The 18511-nt window shown below is 54.1% G+C and overlaps 1 protein-coding gene across 4 annotated transcripts; it reads right to left on the bottom strand.

The window, feature by feature from the left end:
* Positions 1 to 4827: 4827 nt before the first annotated feature.
* Positions 4828 to 18003, bottom strand: LOC135983294 (RING finger protein 112-like). 4 transcript variants are annotated; one of them, XR_010600869.1, is made up of 15 exons: positions 17923 to 18003; positions 17241 to 17347; positions 16745 to 17059; positions 16038 to 16253; positions 15286 to 15423; positions 15006 to 15110; positions 14872 to 14922; positions 13361 to 13417; positions 13132 to 13218; positions 12846 to 12975; positions 12594 to 12724; positions 11872 to 11925; positions 11084 to 11158; positions 6608 to 9795; positions 4828 to 6119 (listed from the first exon to the last, which is right to left on the bottom strand). XR_010600869.1 is itself a non-coding variant. In XM_065594140.1 (14 exons), the coding sequence occupies exons 3-14, from the start codon at positions 17018 to 17020 to the stop codon at positions 9286 to 9288; spliced, it is 1830 nt and encodes a 609-aa protein (XP_065450212.1). In that variant the 5' UTR covers positions 17021 to 17059; positions 17241 to 17347; positions 17923 to 18003; the 3' UTR covers positions 4828 to 9285. The 4 variants fall into 4 exon arrangements, 3 of the variants coding, with proteins under 3 accessions (XP_065450212.1, XP_065450213.1, XP_065450215.1); XM_065594140.1 differs by having other exon boundaries at positions 4828 to 9795; XM_065594141.1 differs by having other exon boundaries at positions 4828 to 9795; positions 16038 to 16250.
* Between the last annotated feature and the right edge of the window lie 508 nt (positions 18004 to 18511).

Genomic DNA, 18511 nt, shown 5'->3' with positions numbered 1-18511 from the left:
CGTTAAGCTGAATAGACGGGGGCCAGATTTGGACACAGGATTGCAGACGAGGGCTTCCCAGAGGTCGCGTGATACACAGAACAGAACACTGTGTTGTACTTAAAGTACTGCACAGGATCTTTTCAGGGGGAATAAGGCAAAACGCCACATTTATTAGTAATACATGTATTCACTAACACTGTATTATATGCATATAATATATTACACTCACACACACACACAAACACACTCCGTCTTGTTGTTACCAATTAGTTGCTCCCCTTAACTTCACTGGCCAGGTGAGTTAGATGGGGGAGGGGGTGGAGCCGGGCTTCTGCCGATCCGGATCGATGCTCCCGTGTTGACAAGACAAGACCCGGGGTCCTCTGCAAGACACCTCTCTTTTATAGCAGCTTTCCTCTTATGCAAATCTATACCAGATTCAAACTCTGTGTCTGTGTCCATTGGTCCTTTGTGCGGCTTTCTTTTGAGTGTTGTCCCAATACTGCAAAGAGGGTGTTTCCAAAAGAAGGTGCTTGCTTCTAACCCCCGAGGCCGTCAGTATGTCTGCTTGTTTTCAATGAGCCCACTTGACACGTTTTATTGTCCTTGGGTCTGGCTCCCAGCCCCTCTCCAACAGTTGAGGCTGTCTGGAGGTGCTGCCTTTCATGCCTTGCTCATCCACACCTCATTCATTCAACAGGGCAATTGATTAAGAGGGGGGGGGGGGAGAGCTCTTGTTCTACTCCCAGCAAACAGAAATTTTTCTTCTATCTTATTTTATCCTTAGGGGCTATAATATTATACCAAGGGCAATGCAAAGTTTCTAAATGAGGTTTTGATACAAAGTCCCATGAAAGCAGAGGTCACACGTGGGTAGACCCACCACAAGGTTATATGAAGAGGCACAATGTAAAGACATATGAAAATTATCAGAGATTGATCTACATTGTCCCCCTTTTGACCTCTTAAGAACAATTCTTGAGTGGTCACCATATAAATCAAGCAAATGTAACTAACAATACAAATGTATCAAGAACAAAAATTAACAACAAAATGATTATTAGAGAACCTGACAAAACAAAACAAAATAACCCTGATGCATTGGGGACCAAAGTCTTTTGGACACAAGTGGTGATTGATAAGTTGGATGGAGATGGGGGAAGTAGAGAGAGGAAAAGACATTTACCCTGTCTAGTGTAGTATCCCCTCTCTCTCTGGAACCAATGCTAACACAGGACACCACTAGAGACAGACACAGAACATGCAACACAGAACACTGAACACAGACTTTGTCATGACACTATAACCATGGTATTTTATAACTCTTCAGCTGGTACCAGCTCTCCTGATGTTCTGGTTCAGAGCCTGAAAGATAGAAGCTTGGAAACAAATTAGCACAGTGCTTTCACCCTGGCAGAACCTGCTTAGTCTCTGCCACAGTGTGTTTGGTACTTGGGGCTGCACAAATGCTAATTAAGTGGTGCATTTCTTGTGAGTGTAAATCCTCCCTTTCTTTTAGTAAAAGGGTGTTAACACTCCATCTAGAAAAAAAAAATTCTATTTTAGAATCTCCAGCCATTTTGCCATGGCCTGGAGATCTGAGGCAGAAGCAGGCACTGTTGTTAACTGTTTCAATGGCATTTTGGCCCTGGGAGGAGGAATTTACCCAAATATCCCAAATATCCCCCTTCCCAATCTCCAGAGGGGTCCCAAAGGTCTGCCCCCTTCTGGGGTCTTAAATGTTTCTTCTCCTGATGTTACTGCTGCTGTAAGATTTGAGAGTGCTGTTTTAACTCTCTGTACCCAACCTGTTTTTCAGTTTCTTTATCTGTTGCTTGCCTGGGCCCAATCCTGCTTTTTCCAATAAACAGTTTCTTTTCATGGGCACAAGCCTTGTTCCACTACCAATTTAGCAAGGAGGGTGGGCTTTTCAACTAGCCCCCACCCTTCCTGGTCCCGTTCCTTAAACATTTTCTTCAAAATTGTGAAATTACCACAATATTACTTACAAAAAACAAAACAAAACAAAAAAACATAAACCACAATACACTGCCCAAACTCCTATATCCTTCAGAGTTTGATTTAACAGAACAAGATCTGCATCTTATGTTTTTAACCCACTCTGGGACAGAGGGAGAGACACTAAGCCTCCCTCTGTATTACTCGGTCTGCTACCACCGAGGGTTCATACACCAATTATACAAATCCTTCCCCGGATCAGAGTGAGAAACACTAAGTTCTCCTCTTTAGCTCAGTCTTGTTACGGCTGAGGGTGTATGTACCTCTACAACACAATTTAAACCTAAACTCCTATATCCTTCAGAGTTTGGTTAATTAACTGAAAGTTTACGCTCTTTTTCCTCTAGTGCCAGGCTTGCTAAAGCTGGCGGTGTGCACACCAGTTTGATAATAACTGTGGATTTTATGCTTGCTCCCCCTTCCGCATTCTCCACCAAAATGTGACAACTGTGCAACAGCACTCAGAAATCCCATCCAACCCATTCCCAGCAAGAAGGTTTCACTTCTTTATACGGAAGCTCCATTAGAGGAAATATCTTTGCTTTCGGTGGATACAGACTCTCTGTCGACCGGCTGGGTGTCCCGTGTGCTCCTCTTCGGAGAACGTTGTGCTGCCCTCTCTCAACAAATGCCTCAGGCACCTCGTCAGCACAAAGATGGTGACATGTCAATTTTCATTTCCTTTCAAAATCATTCCGTTTCTCTCCATTCCCCCACTTTTTAAATTAACCTCCTCCACTTCTCTCTCTCTCTCTCTCACACACACACACACACACACACACACACACACTTTTTGCGTATGAGAGAAAAGGAACATAATTTTGTAAAAACAAAAATTGTTTCATATTAGGTTTTATTTTTGTCAAGACAACAATTTTTTGGACCAAAACAAACATTTTCAATTTGGCCCAAAAGCCCTTTTTTGTCCAAAAAATGTTTGACAAAAAGTTCTCAACCCGCTCTCAAATTATTTCTTGACATTTAGGACAGCGTTTGGCTGGCAAAGTACAAACCCATTATGCCCTTAAGTCATCTTCAGACTTCGCAGCCTAAAAATGTAAGTAGTTAAACAGAGTCTATCCCATACAGCACTGGAGCAGAAGGGAATTACATGCAGAAAACAAGCCGTTGGTACCTGTCTGTGAGATAGATGTGGATTTTCCAACCCAGCCTCTAGACCTAGATGGAGCTTTAGTTCCGCTGGGTTCCTCTACACTTGAGCTGATGCTGGGAGCAGCTGTAGGGTTCTAATTAGATTTAGGCACAAGTTTCCTTCAAGGGTCTCAGGCTGCGTCTTTGAGGGCAAGGCAGGTGACAAACTTTCATATTTAATAACACGTGGCCAATCAAGTTGAATGACTTCTCACTTTAGCTATCATCCTTTTTACAGTCCGAGAGAAATACGGGCTGACTCATGTAGTTTCATTCTTTGCAACAGGATACAGTCAACTCCCAATAATCACTTCACACCCGTCTGTCTGTAGTTAATAAACCGGTTTTATATTTTACCTAAAGCAGTGGGCTTTGCTTGAAGTGCTTGGGAGATCTGCTCCGGAACCAGAGCTGGTGCATGTCCTCTCCGCATTGAGGGAGGGGTGGACTGGGTAATGAACTCGCACCGGCCAGGCTTCTGAGCAGGGAAGACGTACAGCCCTGGGGCACTGGAGGGAGCCTCTTTATTGTTAGTTCATGAGTGAACTGGGAGAAGCATCCCTATAACTCAGCAGCGTGTGCCCTTGCCTGTGGATGTCTGTGTGAGTGCCATATGTGACAGAGGTTTGTGACTTAGCAACAGCATCAGTGTGAGAGAAAGCCCCGGCTGGAGGGACTCAGCGGTACCCCAGTTCCAGGTTACAATCGAGGCTCCCTCTCACACCAGGTGCTCTGCAAACCCCTCTGTATCCCACTGCAGGCTGGCCATTTACACACCTGATTCCATTACATTCCAGTGCCCAGTCACCTGCCTTCGGCACACCCGCAATATGCGCCAATCTGCTGCCTCCATGGAAACAGAGCTCCACTGCTCCACTTCAGTTCCATGCTCCCTGCACACCTTGTCCTCAGGCAGGTTTTGTAAGGACCTGGGGACTAGAACCCAGGTCTGCAGAGCCTGGGGCAGCTGATATTCCCACAGTGCCACCGGGGGCCAGGCGGAGGCACAGCCAGGGAGCACTGTGGGAAGTTGGTGCCACAGGAAGTGCCGCCCACAAGACCCAGAGTGACAGTACCCTGCGGCCCTCTGATTGGCCAGCTGCCCCTATTTAACCTGCAGGGGAGGGCCAGGAAATTGGCTGGGCAACCAGAGACCTTCTCCTGCTGCAATGTCAGACTCCAGTTTGTCTCCCGCTCTCAAGTCTCTGACTCCAGCCTGACTCTGAGCCGGACTCCGGTCTACGGGACCTGGCCGGGAGATTCCTCCAACTCCTGAATGGTGACACCCGTCCCTCGTGGTCAGGCCTCAGCCCCGCTGTGACGGCTAGGCCAAACCACCTATGCCCCTGTCGGGGTTCACATCCACACACTGAACTCTAGGGTACAGATGTGGGGACCCGCATGAAAGACCCCCTAATATTTTACCAGCTTAGGTTAAAAACTTCCACAAGGCACAAATTCCTTTCCTTGTCCTTGGACGGTATTGCTGCCACCACCAAGTGATTTACACAAACATTCAGGAGTCACTTGGAATCCCCATTTCCCCAAAATATCCCCCCAAGCCTCTTCACCCCCTTTCCTGGGGAGACTTGAGAATAAAATATCAACCAATTGTTTTAGCAATGTGAGCACAGACCAGACCCTTTGGCTTCAGGACATTGAAAATCAGTCAGGTTCTTAAAAGAAGAACTTTATTTATAAAGAAAAAAAATAAAAATCACACCTGCAAAATCAGGATAGAAGGTAATTTTACAGGATAATATAAAGATTTAAAAGACAGAGGATTCCCCTCTGGGCTCAGGTTCACAGTTACAAAAAGAAGAATAAAACTACCTCTGTAGCACAGGAAAATTCACAAGCTAAACCAAAAGATAACCTAATGCATTTCCTTCCCTTGCTTACAATTTCTGTGGCTTTAGATGGATTATTCCAGGTATATTTTCAGGAGATGTTGTACCCGCTTGGCTTCTCCCTCCATCCAGAGAGGGAACAACAACAACAACCACCACGAAATCCTCCCCCCAGCTTTAAAAGTATTTTCTTTTCTTATTGATCCTTCTGGTCAGGTGCCGACTAGGTTATTTGAACTATTTAACCCCTTACAGGTAAGGCAATTCAGTACAGTTGCCAAGGATACATAAAGGTTGCTACCCTTCCCCCTATTCATGACAGCCCCCCTGTCCCTTACAGGTTTACAATCAAATCAAATTGAAGTTCATTTAACAGAGCCTCAGATAAAGATTAAAAAAAAAAGCAAGTAACAGGCTTTGGAAACCTGAGGTGACAGGTAAAAAGAAAACACCATTTAGAGCCCGTCCTTGCTAACAGGTTCCTTTCCTGTCTGCTGAGGTGTTTCTCTCCAGTTGGAGGGTTTCACAGCGCTTGTCCAGTCTGGGACCCCCCGTTCCCGCCGCTGGCAAAGTCACTTCTCTGTAATGGGCCATTTCCTCTGCTCTGATCCAGGCACAAGCTATTGTCTCTGAGCCCAGGGGCCCCCTCGCCTGAGCATTCCCTTGGGGTCGGTTTGTCTCTGTAGACGGCCAGCCTGCATCTCGTCCAGCCAGCAAACAGAGGCTGAGTCCACGGACGTGCATTGTTCTCACATTGACCGGGTTGGCTCCCAGCCTCCCCCTGCCTCAGGTTTGACTCCCAGAAGATTCAGAACTCAATGTCCTACCTGGGACCTGGCTCTAAAACCGTTGCTCATATAAACATCTGGCAATAACCGTGACAAGCGGCTGCTTCCCAGCATTCGGCAGAGCCCACACATGACCCCCTTCGGTGAAATATTGAGAAGATGCTCGGACACAGGGGCCATATGCCCACGTCTGTGCTACAATATTGAATCAAGTTCATGGTCTCAGCCTTATCTTCAAGGCACTTCATGCCCTGGGCCCTCCGTGTCTGAAAGAGCTGAGAGATCCAGGATGAAGACCATGGTTGACTTGCTGGCCCAGTGGCGCTCTCTGCAATAAAGGTGAAGCTCATCGGTGCGGGAGACAGACGTTTCTCCGGGGCCTGGTCCAGATGGTGGAATGACCTCCCCCAGGATCTAAGGACAATCCCAAAACTCCCCACCTTCCGCTCCGAGAGCTGGGTCTCTTTTTAGAGGTTAGTGAAAAGGCAGGGATTAGACATTAGACAATGGTTAGTGGCAGGGTTGGAGTTAGAGGTAGGGTTAAAGGTGAGGGTTAGATTTATGGGTTAGATATGGGGGCTGCTTGGGTTAGGGTTCATGGCCAGACCAGCTACTCTGAGCTGTATATCACAGCTCCCCCCCTCCCAACACCCCCCAGCCGCCCCCACACCAAGCCAACAGCTAGAATTAGACCCAAGCATTACAGCCCTCAGGAGACTGAACTGTCATGTGCCACAGGCAGAGAACAGGAGGAACTGAGGTGCACCATGACCACGGCCCCTGAAAAGGCAGGGAATTGATTTAAGTGACACATACCCAGTCGGGGGTTAAGGTTATGAGGCGCTGTTAAGGGTTAGGGTTTCCTCTGCAGCTGGGATCAGGGTTCTCTCATGCCAGGCACCAGACAGACCCCTATGAGAACCACAGTTAGTTTAGGGGAAGCTAATGGCTTTCCTCAGCGGCTTGGCTGGTACCAGCCAAAGATTCTCTATGGTTCCGGCCCAAGTTGCTGATTGAAAGAAAAAAAAAAAGACCCAGTGTGCTTTCTAGCCATTTTGTTACAAGTAAAACGACCCTGAATACAAAATCAAGAAAACAAATCGCTAAGACCAAGCCAGTACAAACTCTACCCAACTGACTCGGCCATTCTCCAGTGGAGGTGAAAATAAGATCAAGTAATCAAATTAACAGCAGCAATATTAGAATCAAGTCATCAACGCAGTCAAATCACTAAAGACAAGAGTGTGATGGGGAGTAAAAATGGGAAATGTCACCTGGGGTGTATTAACTGGAAGGTCGTATGTGAGACACGGGAGGTAACTGTCCCACTCTACTCAGCACTGGTGAGGCTTCGGCTCACATCCTATTTCCAGTTTTCATCACTGCATTTCCTTGAATCTATTTCCCCATGTTAAGTATCCTCACACCTTCTTGTCAACTGTCTTAAATGGGCTATCTTGATGATCACTACAAAGGTTATTTTCTCCTGCTGACAATAGCTCATCTTAATTAATTAGCCTCTTAGAGTTGGTAGGACAACTCCCACCTTTTCATGTTCTCTGTGTATATATATCTCCTCACTATATGTTCCATTCTATGCATCCAGTGAAGTGGGCTGTAGCCCACGAAAGCTTATGCTCAAATAAATGTGTTAGTCTCTAAGGTGCCACAAGTACTCCTGTTCTTTTAATGGTTAATCTGTTTCCCCTATTGGGTCGTTCCCCCCCCCCCCCCAACCACAGGAATACACGTTAACAAAGCACTTCCTATAAGCAGCAGCTGTATCTTCCCCTAACCGAATTAGAGCTAGAGGTTTCTGCGGAGACTTGTCCCAAAACTAGGAACTCGCCATTCTGGGCTCAATGAATCAGAACTTCACATCTGGGAGATTACTCTTTAGCACTCCCCCATGGTGGTCATTTACAGACACACACACACACGCACTCCTTGACGCCTTAACACAGTACCCCAAATATCTTTCCTCCTGTTGCGCACAAAGGAAATTGCTTAAATGCCTCCATTGCTCTGAGACTGTCCTGCACCCAGGACCCGTTGACTGGCCACCTTCCAGCAGAACCACTTTGCAGTCCGTAGTCTCAAGTGACTTCTGCTTTCTCTTGCTCTGTCCCGAGAGGTGCAGCCTCTGAAAACCCGCAGCCCTGATATCAGGTTTCCAAGGAGTTCTTAGGGAGATAGGACTCAACAAAGAGCAGGTTAAGGGGTGACTAGACCCCAGTCCATACGTACCCACCTGGGGAACAAATATTTGACAATAGGTCCTTCGGTCTAGCACAGAAAAGTGTAGACTAAACTCAGACTGGAAGTAAGGCAGACATTTTTAACAGTGAGAACAATTGGAACAGATTCTCCATCACTGGCCATTGTTATCCAGGCCCTGGAATCTGTGAGGGGAAGGGGCGCTCCCGACTCACCAAGCCCAGGCCAGGATGGAGCTGACCCCGTATCTCACGCTACAGCGTCTATCGGATCATAGGCGCCAGCAGAGGCTGGGCTGGAACAGCTGGAGAGTCCCGTTAGCCCGAGCCCCCATTGATTGGAAATCCCCAAGCCCAAGTCCTGCCCTTTCACCAGCGCTGAAGGGGCGGAGCTGAGACTTCCTGTGGAGTTGGCCAGATGGTGTCCAGTGCTCGGCGTGCATTGATGGGTGTGGAACCGATTCCCTTTAGCTTCGGATGGTTTTATAGCCCTCCCCCGGAATAAAGAATGATGCTGGTTTCTTGGATAGTGTTTTCTCTCAGTAGAGCTCAAACCCCTCACCATCTTTCAGTGCATTATTACCCTCATTATACAGATGGGAAACTGAGGCACGGAGAAACTAAGTGACTTGGCCAAGGTCACAGAGGAAGTCCCTGGTAGAGCAGGGAATCCACAGGGTCTTCCTGTGCCCTCTCCCCTGGACCCGCCTTCCCGCTCAGAGGGGCGGCTGGAGATCTATCCCCCAGGAGCGGACCACAGGACTGTTCATGTAGGAAGTAAGCCAGGCGCCCGTTGTCACCCCTAGAGGGCGATCTCAGGACAGGACCATCGGCCGGGCATTTCCAAGCACTTCGCGTTGCAGCCGGAGTGGCCCTGCAATGTCAGAGGAAGGCAGAGCGAGGATTGAGGGCTGGAAGTTAAAGTCAGACAAACTCCAATCGGAAATGAGGCACCGGATTTTTCACACCGTGGGTGATTCACCAGTGGGAAAGCGGTGGGGTCTCCATCTCTTCCGGCTTCCGAGCCAGACTGGCCACCTTTCCGGGAGATGATTTAGTCCAAGGGGAGATATCGGGCCCAACGCAGGGGGAAGTGGGCGGCGTTCTCCAGCCTGGGTGGCACAGCAGGTCAGACGAGAGGATCTAAATGTCCCTTCTTAGAATCTGTGGGCGATGGCTCCCTGCTCTGGGGTGGCTTCTGGGGGACGTATCTGGGCTATGCTGCAGCCCCGTCACCCCATTCGTCAGCCCCAGATTGGGGGGAGGGGGAGACACCGATCAGATCAGGGGTTTGTCATCAGATAGATCGTCAGTGCCATCCCCCTCCTCCCTCCCACCACCAGCGGCCTCAGCCCTCTGCCTATCCCTCCGGGCGATGTTCCCACCCACGCCCCCGCCCACGCCACCACCCACGACGATACCGGCCGCGGCGCCCGTCCCAGCCCCAATGGCCACAGCCACCTCGGCGGCGATGGCAGCAGCGGCAATCCCAGCACCGATCCCGGCACCGACAGCTCCGCCCACCGGTCCCAGGACCACCATCCCCACACCCACGCCTGCCAAAATGGCAAATTTCATAAAGCGCTTCCCGTAGATCTCCAGGAACGTCTCAGCCTCCCGCGTCAGCTCCTCCTCCAGCTCCGTCAGCCGGGCCTCTGTCTCCGGCGCCGGCTCCCGCATGTCGGTCCGGCACCGCCACAGCAAGTGCCCGCGCCGCTCCGCCAACAGCTCCACCATCTCACTCGGCCGCACCTTCAGGCAGTCGATCATGTTCCGGGAGTCGCCGTCCTGCGCCCGCCGGGAGAGGAGACGGCCAAGAGCATTAGAAAGGGAAAGCGCAGCACAGACCCCACCCACCCGACCGAGATGGGGGCCCCCCTCGCGCCAGGCACAGCACACACCGGGACCGAGATGGGGGCCCCCCTCGCGCCAGGCACAGCACACACCGGGACCGAGATGGGGGCCCCCCTCGCGCCAGGCACAGCACACACCGGGACCGAGATGGGGGCCCCCCTCGCGCCAGGCACAGCACACACCGGGACCGAGATGGGGGCCCCCCTCGCGCCAGGCACAGCACACACCGGGACCGAGATGGGGACCCCCCCTCGCGCCAGGCACCGCACACACCGGGACCGAGATGGGGGCCCCCCCTCGCGCCAGGCACAGCACACACCGGGACCGAGATGGGGGCCCCCCTCGCGCCAGGCACAGCACACACCGGGACCGAGATGGGGGCCCCCCTCGCGCCAGGCACCGCACACACCGGGACCGAGACGGGGGGCCCCCCTCGCGCCAGGCACAGCACACACCGGGACCGAGATGGGGGCCCCCCTCGCGCCAGGCACAGCACACACCGGGACCGAGATGGGGGCCCCCCTCGCGCCAGGCACCGCACACACCGGGACCGAGATGGGGACCCCCCTCGCGCCAGGCACAGCACACACCGGGACCGAGATGGGGACCCCCCTCGCGCCAGGCACAGCACACACCGGGACCGAGATGGGGGCCCCCCTCGCGCCAGGCACAGCACACACCGGGACCGAGATGGGGGACACCCTCGCGCCAGGCACAGCACAGACCTGAGCTGAGGTTCCCCCCTCGCGCTGGGCGCGGCACAGACCCAGCCTGACATGGTGGGCCCCCCTCACGCTGAGTCCGGCACACAAACTCAGTGAGAGACCATCCCTGCCCCAAAAAGCTCACAGGCTAAAACCCCCGAATGCAGGATCATTCTCCCCCTTTGCTAGATGGGGAAACTGAGGTCCAGAGAGACTCTGTGACTCACCCAGTGGAGTCTGCAGCATTGCAGTGGACAAAATCCAGGAGTTCCTAGTCCTGGTCCAGTCCATTAACCACCTGGGCCATGACTCCTCCACTACTGCAGAAGGCCACAGGGTAAACGTATCCGCCCCCACAACCCTGGTGCAGGAGTTTGAGCCTCTCATCTCCAGCTCCCAGGGTGGCTATAGCGATACGAGGTCCCGTCTCCTACCCCCAAGCCCACAGCCAGTGGCGTTCGCTGGGATGGTTCCCTGGGGTTCCCCTGGCTGGGGCACAGACACCCCCCCAGACTCACCTTCTCCTTCAGGAAAAGAGCGTGGTCTGCGCTGGCCCTGTCCAGGACTCTCTGGTTGTGGAAGGTGATGGCCATCTGCACGGTGAGGACAAGGCTGGGGTCAGCCACAGTTTATGGGGCCCCGTCTCCACCTAGCGACTGCAGTTTCCACCACAGCAACCTCATGTAACAGAGCGACGTCGCTAGCCAGTGTGAAACTACAACTCCCATGAGCCACTGTGGCAGCTCTCCCTGAAGCCAGGCACCCAAACTACAAGCCCCATGATGCTCCACAGCCACGAACTCCCATGATGCATCATCTCCCTCCTCTGTGGTGCATCATGGGAGCTGCAGTCTGACCAGAATTGATTTATGGTAAGAAAAGGGAGCATGCAGAGCCAAGCTATAATTCCCATGAGACACCACAGTGGCATTTCCAAATCGAAGTATTTTGGCTTTTGATATTTCGCCGATAACTAAAATTCAGCTGCGTGGGGAAAAAAACCAAACACACTCCTGAGATGCAGCCACCTCTGGGTCGGAGCATCTGGGAACAGCCACACACAACACTGCATAGCGATGGCTCACCCAGTGTCGAGATGCAGCCACTTCTGGGGTGGGGCAGCTGGGGAATAGCCTCACAGCAACCCCACACGGGGATGACTTGCCAGACATGAGATGCAGCCACCTTTCGGGCAAGGCAGCAGCAGTAAGACAAAAGTAGGAAGCAGTTTTACATCGGAAGTGAATTCAGGAGGTGGGACACACCCCTAGATCAGGTCAGAGGCAGAGACAGGCAGAGAAGGTACCTGAGCGGGAGAGGAGAAGCCACAGTGATGTTTCTTCATCAGATCAGAGAATTTCTGCAAAGAAAGCACAAGAAATCACAATACAGACTCCACAGGGCTTAGAAAACCATGAACATGGGGATGGTTCGCCCGGCACTGAGATACAGCCACCTCTGGGGCAGGGCAGCTGGGGAACGGCCATAAGACAATGGTGGGAATCAGTTTGGCGGGGAAATGAAGAACTTCCCAGGATGATGTAGGAAGGCTCAGTAGAACCATCCAAGCTGGGATTCTGCTAGCATATAAATACAACCCTAATTCTTAATTAACAGAAATTCAGCAAAAAGGGCTAAGCCCACTCCCCACAGGACAGCGCCCCCTAGTGCCACCAGGGGTACTGGGTACAGCCCTGACTGCTGGGGAGAGCGTCCCTACAGAACCCCCACCCCGCTCCCTGCAGCGCAGCCCCCTTAGTGCCACCAGGGGTACTGGGTACAGCCCTGACTGCTGGGGAGAGCGTCCCTACAGAACCCCCACCCCACTCCCTGCAGCACAGCGCCCCCTAGTGCCACCAGGGGTACTGGGGACAGCCCTGACTGCTGGGGAGAGCGTCCCTACAGAACCCCACCCCGCTCCCTGCAGCGCAGCGACCCCTATTGCCACATGGGGGCATGGGGCCAGCACTGACACCCAGGGTAGAGCACCCCCTACTGAGACCCCATCCCCAGCTGACCAGTCCCCACCTTTATGCCAGCAGCAAGCTGTGTCCCGGTCAGCAGCGCCCCATGCCGGTCTCTCCACGCGTGTTGACCGGCCGAGCCCACCAGGGTGGTGACATACTCCCTCAGGCTGTCCCGGAAATCCTCATCCATGTCTGCGAAGGAGAGGGACATGGCAATGAACCCGGAGCCGGAGCATCCCAACATGGCCCGTTCCTGGCAGAAATGGAGACGCCCCATCGCGCAGGCTCAGAGCCGCTGTCCCGCGTCCGTTACCTCTCAGGCTTCCCTGGCTCCCAGTCATGATCCGCTTGCCAGGGAAGGGCATCAGGTAACAGCGGCTGCTGCTTCTGCTCAGCGCTTCCAGGGCCTTGGGGTGTTTGCAAGGGGACCTCGCTGCCAGCATCTGTCAGAGCCAGGGGAAATCAGCAAAGTGAGACATCAACAGAGGGAAATACCCTGGGACCCATTCCCGGCTCCCCAGAGGCCCTTGCCCTGGGGCCGGATCAGAGCCAACACCCCCCAGAGGGGAAAGGCCCCACGTCCCATTCCCCACACTCACCTGTCGGACGTCTCTCAGATGCTCCTTCCCACCGTCAGTTCCAAGGACCGTGGAGTTGCTCCAATCCCGCACCAGCAGGTCTAGGTTCTGCAGGGGAGACGGGATGATGTCAGGAGGGGAAGGCTGAACCCCTCGGGTGTGGGGCAGGGGGTGGCTGGGGCAGGAACATCCCATGCAGTGGGGTGAGGGGGTTGCATGGGGCGGGGGGGGGGGGGAAATGTCATCTCACCTGAATGGACTCCAGCCCGTATTCCTTTCCCACCTCTTCGGCCACGTGCAGAAACATCTGCAGAGCAGAGAGAGCAGGGGGGTGAGTCTGGGGCTGGGATCTCTGGGGCGGGGAGGCAGCGTGTGCCCTGGGGGTGTGTGGGAGTGGAAATCCTACCAACAAATAGCCCCACACACACACACACACACACACACACAGACACAAGTTGCAGCTCCAGCTTGGTCTCGGTCTGTTACCAGGGTCCCACGGCTTTCCCCCTGTGGTGCAGAGACACCTAGTGGCCAAAGAGCAGAACTGCAGGTCAAGGTTCCCCGCTCCCCTGCCCCATGCCAGGGGCTCTGTTTGCCCACCAACAGTAGGAACAGAATAGACCAAGATACCAAATACTGAGACGTTCCCAGAGTCCTGGCAACACCCATGTTCTCAGTAAGCCTGGAGCTCAGGCAGGGGCGAGCTCCAGCCTCTGCACCAGCACAGAAGCTGGGCCCTCCTGGGTTCTCTCCCCAGCTCTGGGAGGGGAGTGGGGTCTAGTGGGTTAGAGCAGGAGCGGGGCTGGGAGCCAGGACTCCTGGATTCTATCTCTGGCTGTTCCACAGTCTCCCCATTGACCTCAGCAAGTCACTGATTCTCTCTGGGCCTCAGTTTCCCCAGCTGTAGAATGGGCGGGCTACCCCATTGGGGCTGTGTCATGAACATACAGCTAAGGGTAGCATAAAATCCCTCCTTTACCTCTAAAGGGTTAAGAAGCTCAAATAACCTGGTTGGCACCTGACCAAAAGGACCAATAAGGGGAGAAGATACTTTCAAATCTGTGGGGGAAGGTTTTTGTTTTGTCTCTCTCTGTGTGTTCTCTCCAGGTCAGCGAGGAATCAGGACAGGAAAAATACATCTCCTAACGCCAGATCTAAACTAAGCATCTAAGATTACAAATTGTAAGTAATAGGAAGGAAATGCGTTAGATTACCTTTGTTTTAGCTTGTGAATTGCCCCTATGCTAAGAGGGAGGTTTATTTCTGGTTTTTTGTAACTTTAAAGTTTTGCCTAGAGGGGAAATCCTCTGTGTTTTGAATCTTATTACCCTGTAAAATTACTTTCTGTCCTGATTTTACAGAGGTGCTTCTTTTACTTTTTTCTTTATAACAAAGTTCTGTTTTTTCAAGTGTCCTAAAAACCCAAGGGTCTGGTCTGTGCTCACCTTGTTAACCTATTCGGTTGGTATATGATTCTCAAGCCTCTCCAGGAAGGGGAATGAAGGGGCTTGGGGGGATATTCTGGGGAAACAGGAACTCCAAGTGGTCCTTTTCCTTAATCTTTGTCTAACTCACTTGGTGGTGGCAGCAATACCCATCCAAAGACAAGGAAGGATTTGTGCCTTGGGGAAGTTTTTAACCTAAGCTAGTAGAAATAAGCTTAGGGGGGTCTTTCATGCAGGTCCCCACAGCTGTACCCCAGAAGGAACCCTGAGAGGCTGTATGAGAACGGCGCCACATCCTGCCCTCTCTCTGCTTCACCTCCAGATATGCTAGATCAGTGTCCTTTATCTGGCTGGAAACATTCAGGATCTGCAAGTAATCAGAGAGGACAGGGTTAGATACAGAAACCAGCACGACCCTCCCCCCACAGCACAGCGCCCCCTAGTGCCAACCTGGTAGGAGCCAAGCAGCATGGAGAGCGCGGAGAGTTTGACGCTGGTCGCTGTGTCTCTGAGAATGTCCATGGAGCCCTCGGTGTCGACTAGCAGCACGGCCACCTGGGGGGGAGCCACAGGCCGGGGTCACAAGCGAGTTCCCCATTCTGTCCCCCGGATGCCCCAGCACTGGGTTCCCTGCCTCCCCTCCCAGGCCTCTGTCGGCTCTGCTCCCCCAAGTAGAGATCTGCTGGGGTCACTCATCTCCCCACCCCATTTTCCCGCCCTTCCCACTCACCTTCCCCCACTCAGTGGGGACCCAGAAGGGCTGACTCCAAGCCCACACCCCCTTGGTGACGCTGTGGGTGCCAACTCGCCACTCGAACCCCTCCAGGGGCTCCTCCTCCCGGCCCATCCAGGATCCATCCTTCACTTCCTGGGGGGGAGGGAGACACAGGGGGAGGGACAATTAATGCAGGGGGGCAGGGGGACTGTGGGTATTTTATTAGCAGGCAGGTAGTGTGGGGACCGGCGCGTTGGAAACATCTGGCCCAGGGTGGGACTGGCAGACTCAGGCTGAGACAGACACACAGACAAGCTCGGTGAGGTCTAAACAAACACTCTTGACACAGACACACAGACGAGGGTCTAGACGGACACACAGCTCCCCACTCCCCTGACACAGCTGACCGGATGTGGCCAGGGGACAAAGGTCACAGATCTGTGCTGGTCTGAGCCCCACCAGCAGGGGGCAGCAGTTCATACCACTGGTCGGACAGCATGAGATGGGGAGGGGTGAGGTACCAGCCACCCTAGGGCTCCCATCCCCATGCACTGCCCTGTGGGAGGGGAGTGGGGGCTGGTGGGTTAGGGCAGCGGGGGCCGGGAGCCAGGATTCCTGGGTTCTATCTGAGCTCTGGGAAGGGAGTGGGGTCTAGTGGGTTAGAGCAGGGGGAGCTGAGAGCCCGGACTCCTGGGTTCTCTCCCCAGCTCTGGGAGGGGATCAGGGCTGCACTCACTCACACACACTGCACTCCCATTCACACTCACCGAGCTCCGGAGCCGGCGCAGCAGGTAGTTCAGCAGGAAGGATTTGCCCCGGCGCTGCTCCCCGATGATGGACACCAGGCAGACGGGGGCGTTCCCCACCCCACCCTGCTCCAGGCAGCGGCTCAGGGCCTCCTCGTCCAGGGTCAGGCCCCCTTTGTCATCCAGACGCACCAGCTGCACCGGGCGCCCTGATCCCAGCTGAGCCCCCAGCCCCTGCTGCAGGGACAGAGCAGGGTCAGAGCTGGGACCCCACCTCTGAGATGGTGAGTTCCCTGTCCCCTGGATCAGAGCCCAGTACCCCATTCCCATCCCCTGAACCAACCAGTCCCGCCCTGGGCCAGATCCAAGCCAGTGCCCCCTAGAGGGGAAAGGCCCCATGTCCCATCCTCTCCCCCCCACACCCAACCTTCCAGCCAGCTAGTCCCCTCACCGGGGTCCCCTGTATGGAGTCACAGGCTGTTTGCTTGGGGGTTAATTTCTTATCAGGAGGTCTGAGCCCTGAGGTCCAGCTCCCCCCTTATCAGCCCAGGGACCTGACCAGTTGCTAAAGGGACACAGGAATCCCGTTAGCCGGCCTTCCCTCTGACCCCAGGGCCCCAGCGTGGAGTTAGGAGACACTGTGCTGCAGGGAGTGGCCGTGCAGCTGTTCCCTGGCTGCCCCACCCCAGAGGTGGCTGCATCTCTGGACCAGCCATGGCTGCACCCACCTCAGGGCTCACTGTCCCTGTTGCTGTCAGCGTCTCTTCGCGTGGCAGGTCTCTGATTTTCTCCACCAGGCTTTTGACGCGTGTGTCTGGGATCATCCTGTCCCTGGAGCAGGGAGCTCGGCACTCGGGGCACTGGGATCCCCAGGCTGAGACCCCGCTCCAGTGAGCAGAGAGGCAGCCCTGGCAGAAGTTGTGGCCGCACTCGATGGAGACGGGGTTGTCCAAGATGTCCAGGCAGATGTAGCAGGTGACGTCCTCCTGGAGTCGCTTCACCATCCCCTCTGGAGTTGGCTTTGAGGAGGGGGTGGGATTGGCCTGGGAGACACACAGCAGGGGTCCTGTGAGCCAGGACTCCTGGGTTCTATCCCAGCTCTAGGATGGGAGGGGAGGGGAGTCTAGGAGGTAGAGCACGAGGGGCTGGGAGCCAGGATTTGTGGACTCTAGCCCCAGCTCTGGAGTAGGTTACACCTGAATTGGGTGAGACTGGAGCACTTACCCTTTATTATTTGCATTTCCCATAACGCAGCAGGTGACAGTCTGGGCTCCAGTTGCCCGAACTCCCCTCCTCCTGGGCTCGGGCTAAAGCCAAACTCTGCTGGAGAACTGAGACAACAGGACATGAATGGATTAACCCCCTCACACCCCCTGTGCTCAAACAGGAGGGCTGGCAGAGGGGGAAACTGTTTAGGTCTGGAAAGCTGTAATACTAGGGAGCCCGGACCCCTGGGTTCTCTCCCCAGCTCTGGGAGGGGAGGGGGTTAGAACAGGGAGGGAGGGGAGCTGGGAGCTGGAACCCCTGGGCTCTGGGTGCAGTGGGGCTGTGGCATGAGGCGCTGGCCAAAGAGGGTTTGCTCATTTCTTGGGGTGCTAATGGGGATGGGGCGTGTCCCCAGCACTGGGGAACTCAGAGCTCAAGATGTGGAGCGGGGCTGCGCTGGTTGGGCTGGGGCCGGGACCAAGCCACAGTCTGGGGAGTGGCTGGGAAGTCCCTTAGGTGCCTCCCAGAGGCTACTGGTGTCCCTGGTTTGAAACCAGCAATTCAAATCTCAGGTGGGTTGTCTGGGTGGGCAGAAGAGAGGGGAGGGGGCAGGGTACGACTGTCCCCGCTGGAAAGGGGATAGACTGGAAGGGACAATTCTGCCCCCAGGAATGGTAGTTCCCTCCCCCCCATCCATTACCTCTCCCACAGCTCGCTCTGTCAGTGTCCAAGTACAATTTTCTGCTGGAGAAATGAAAGTAAAACATAAGGTCGTTTCTAGTTCCTCCTGCCCGGCAGTGGGGCTCTGACACCAAAGGAGATTGGCTACCAGGGCGTGGGAGGGGTGTAGCTGGAGGGGTGGATATTAATAGCCACTGGTAGATGGGGCTGGGAGGGGAGCCAGGACTCCTGGGTTCTCTCCCTAGCTCTGGGAGGGGAGTGGGGTCTAGTGGCTAGAGCGGGAATGCCTGGGAGCCAGGACCCCTGGGTTCTCTCCTGAGCTCTGGGAGGGGAGTGGGGTCTAGTGGTTAGAGCGGGAACGGCGGGAGCCAGGACTCCTGGGTTCTCTCCCCAGCTCTGGGAGGGGAGTGGGGTTTAGTGGTTAAAACAGGGGGGCTGGGAGCCAGGACTCCTGGGTTCTATCCAGGCTCTGGGAGGGGAGTGAGGTCTAGGGGTTAGAACAGGAGGGACGGGGGGCCAGGACTCCTGGGTTCTCTCCCTGGCTCTGGGAAGGGAGTGGGGATCTAGTGGGTTGGGGGGAGGGCCTAGCAGGGCTCAGTATAGACATA

Source organism: Chrysemys picta, chromosome 4 (assembly GCF_011386835.1).
Source record: "Chrysemys picta bellii isolate R12L10 chromosome 4, ASM1138683v2, whole genome shotgun sequence".
NCBI classification, from domain to species: Eukaryota; Metazoa; Chordata; order Testudines; family Emydidae; genus Chrysemys; species Chrysemys picta.
Note: the sequence above shows the minus strand (reverse complement) of the source record. Positions and strands in the feature narration are given on the sequence as shown.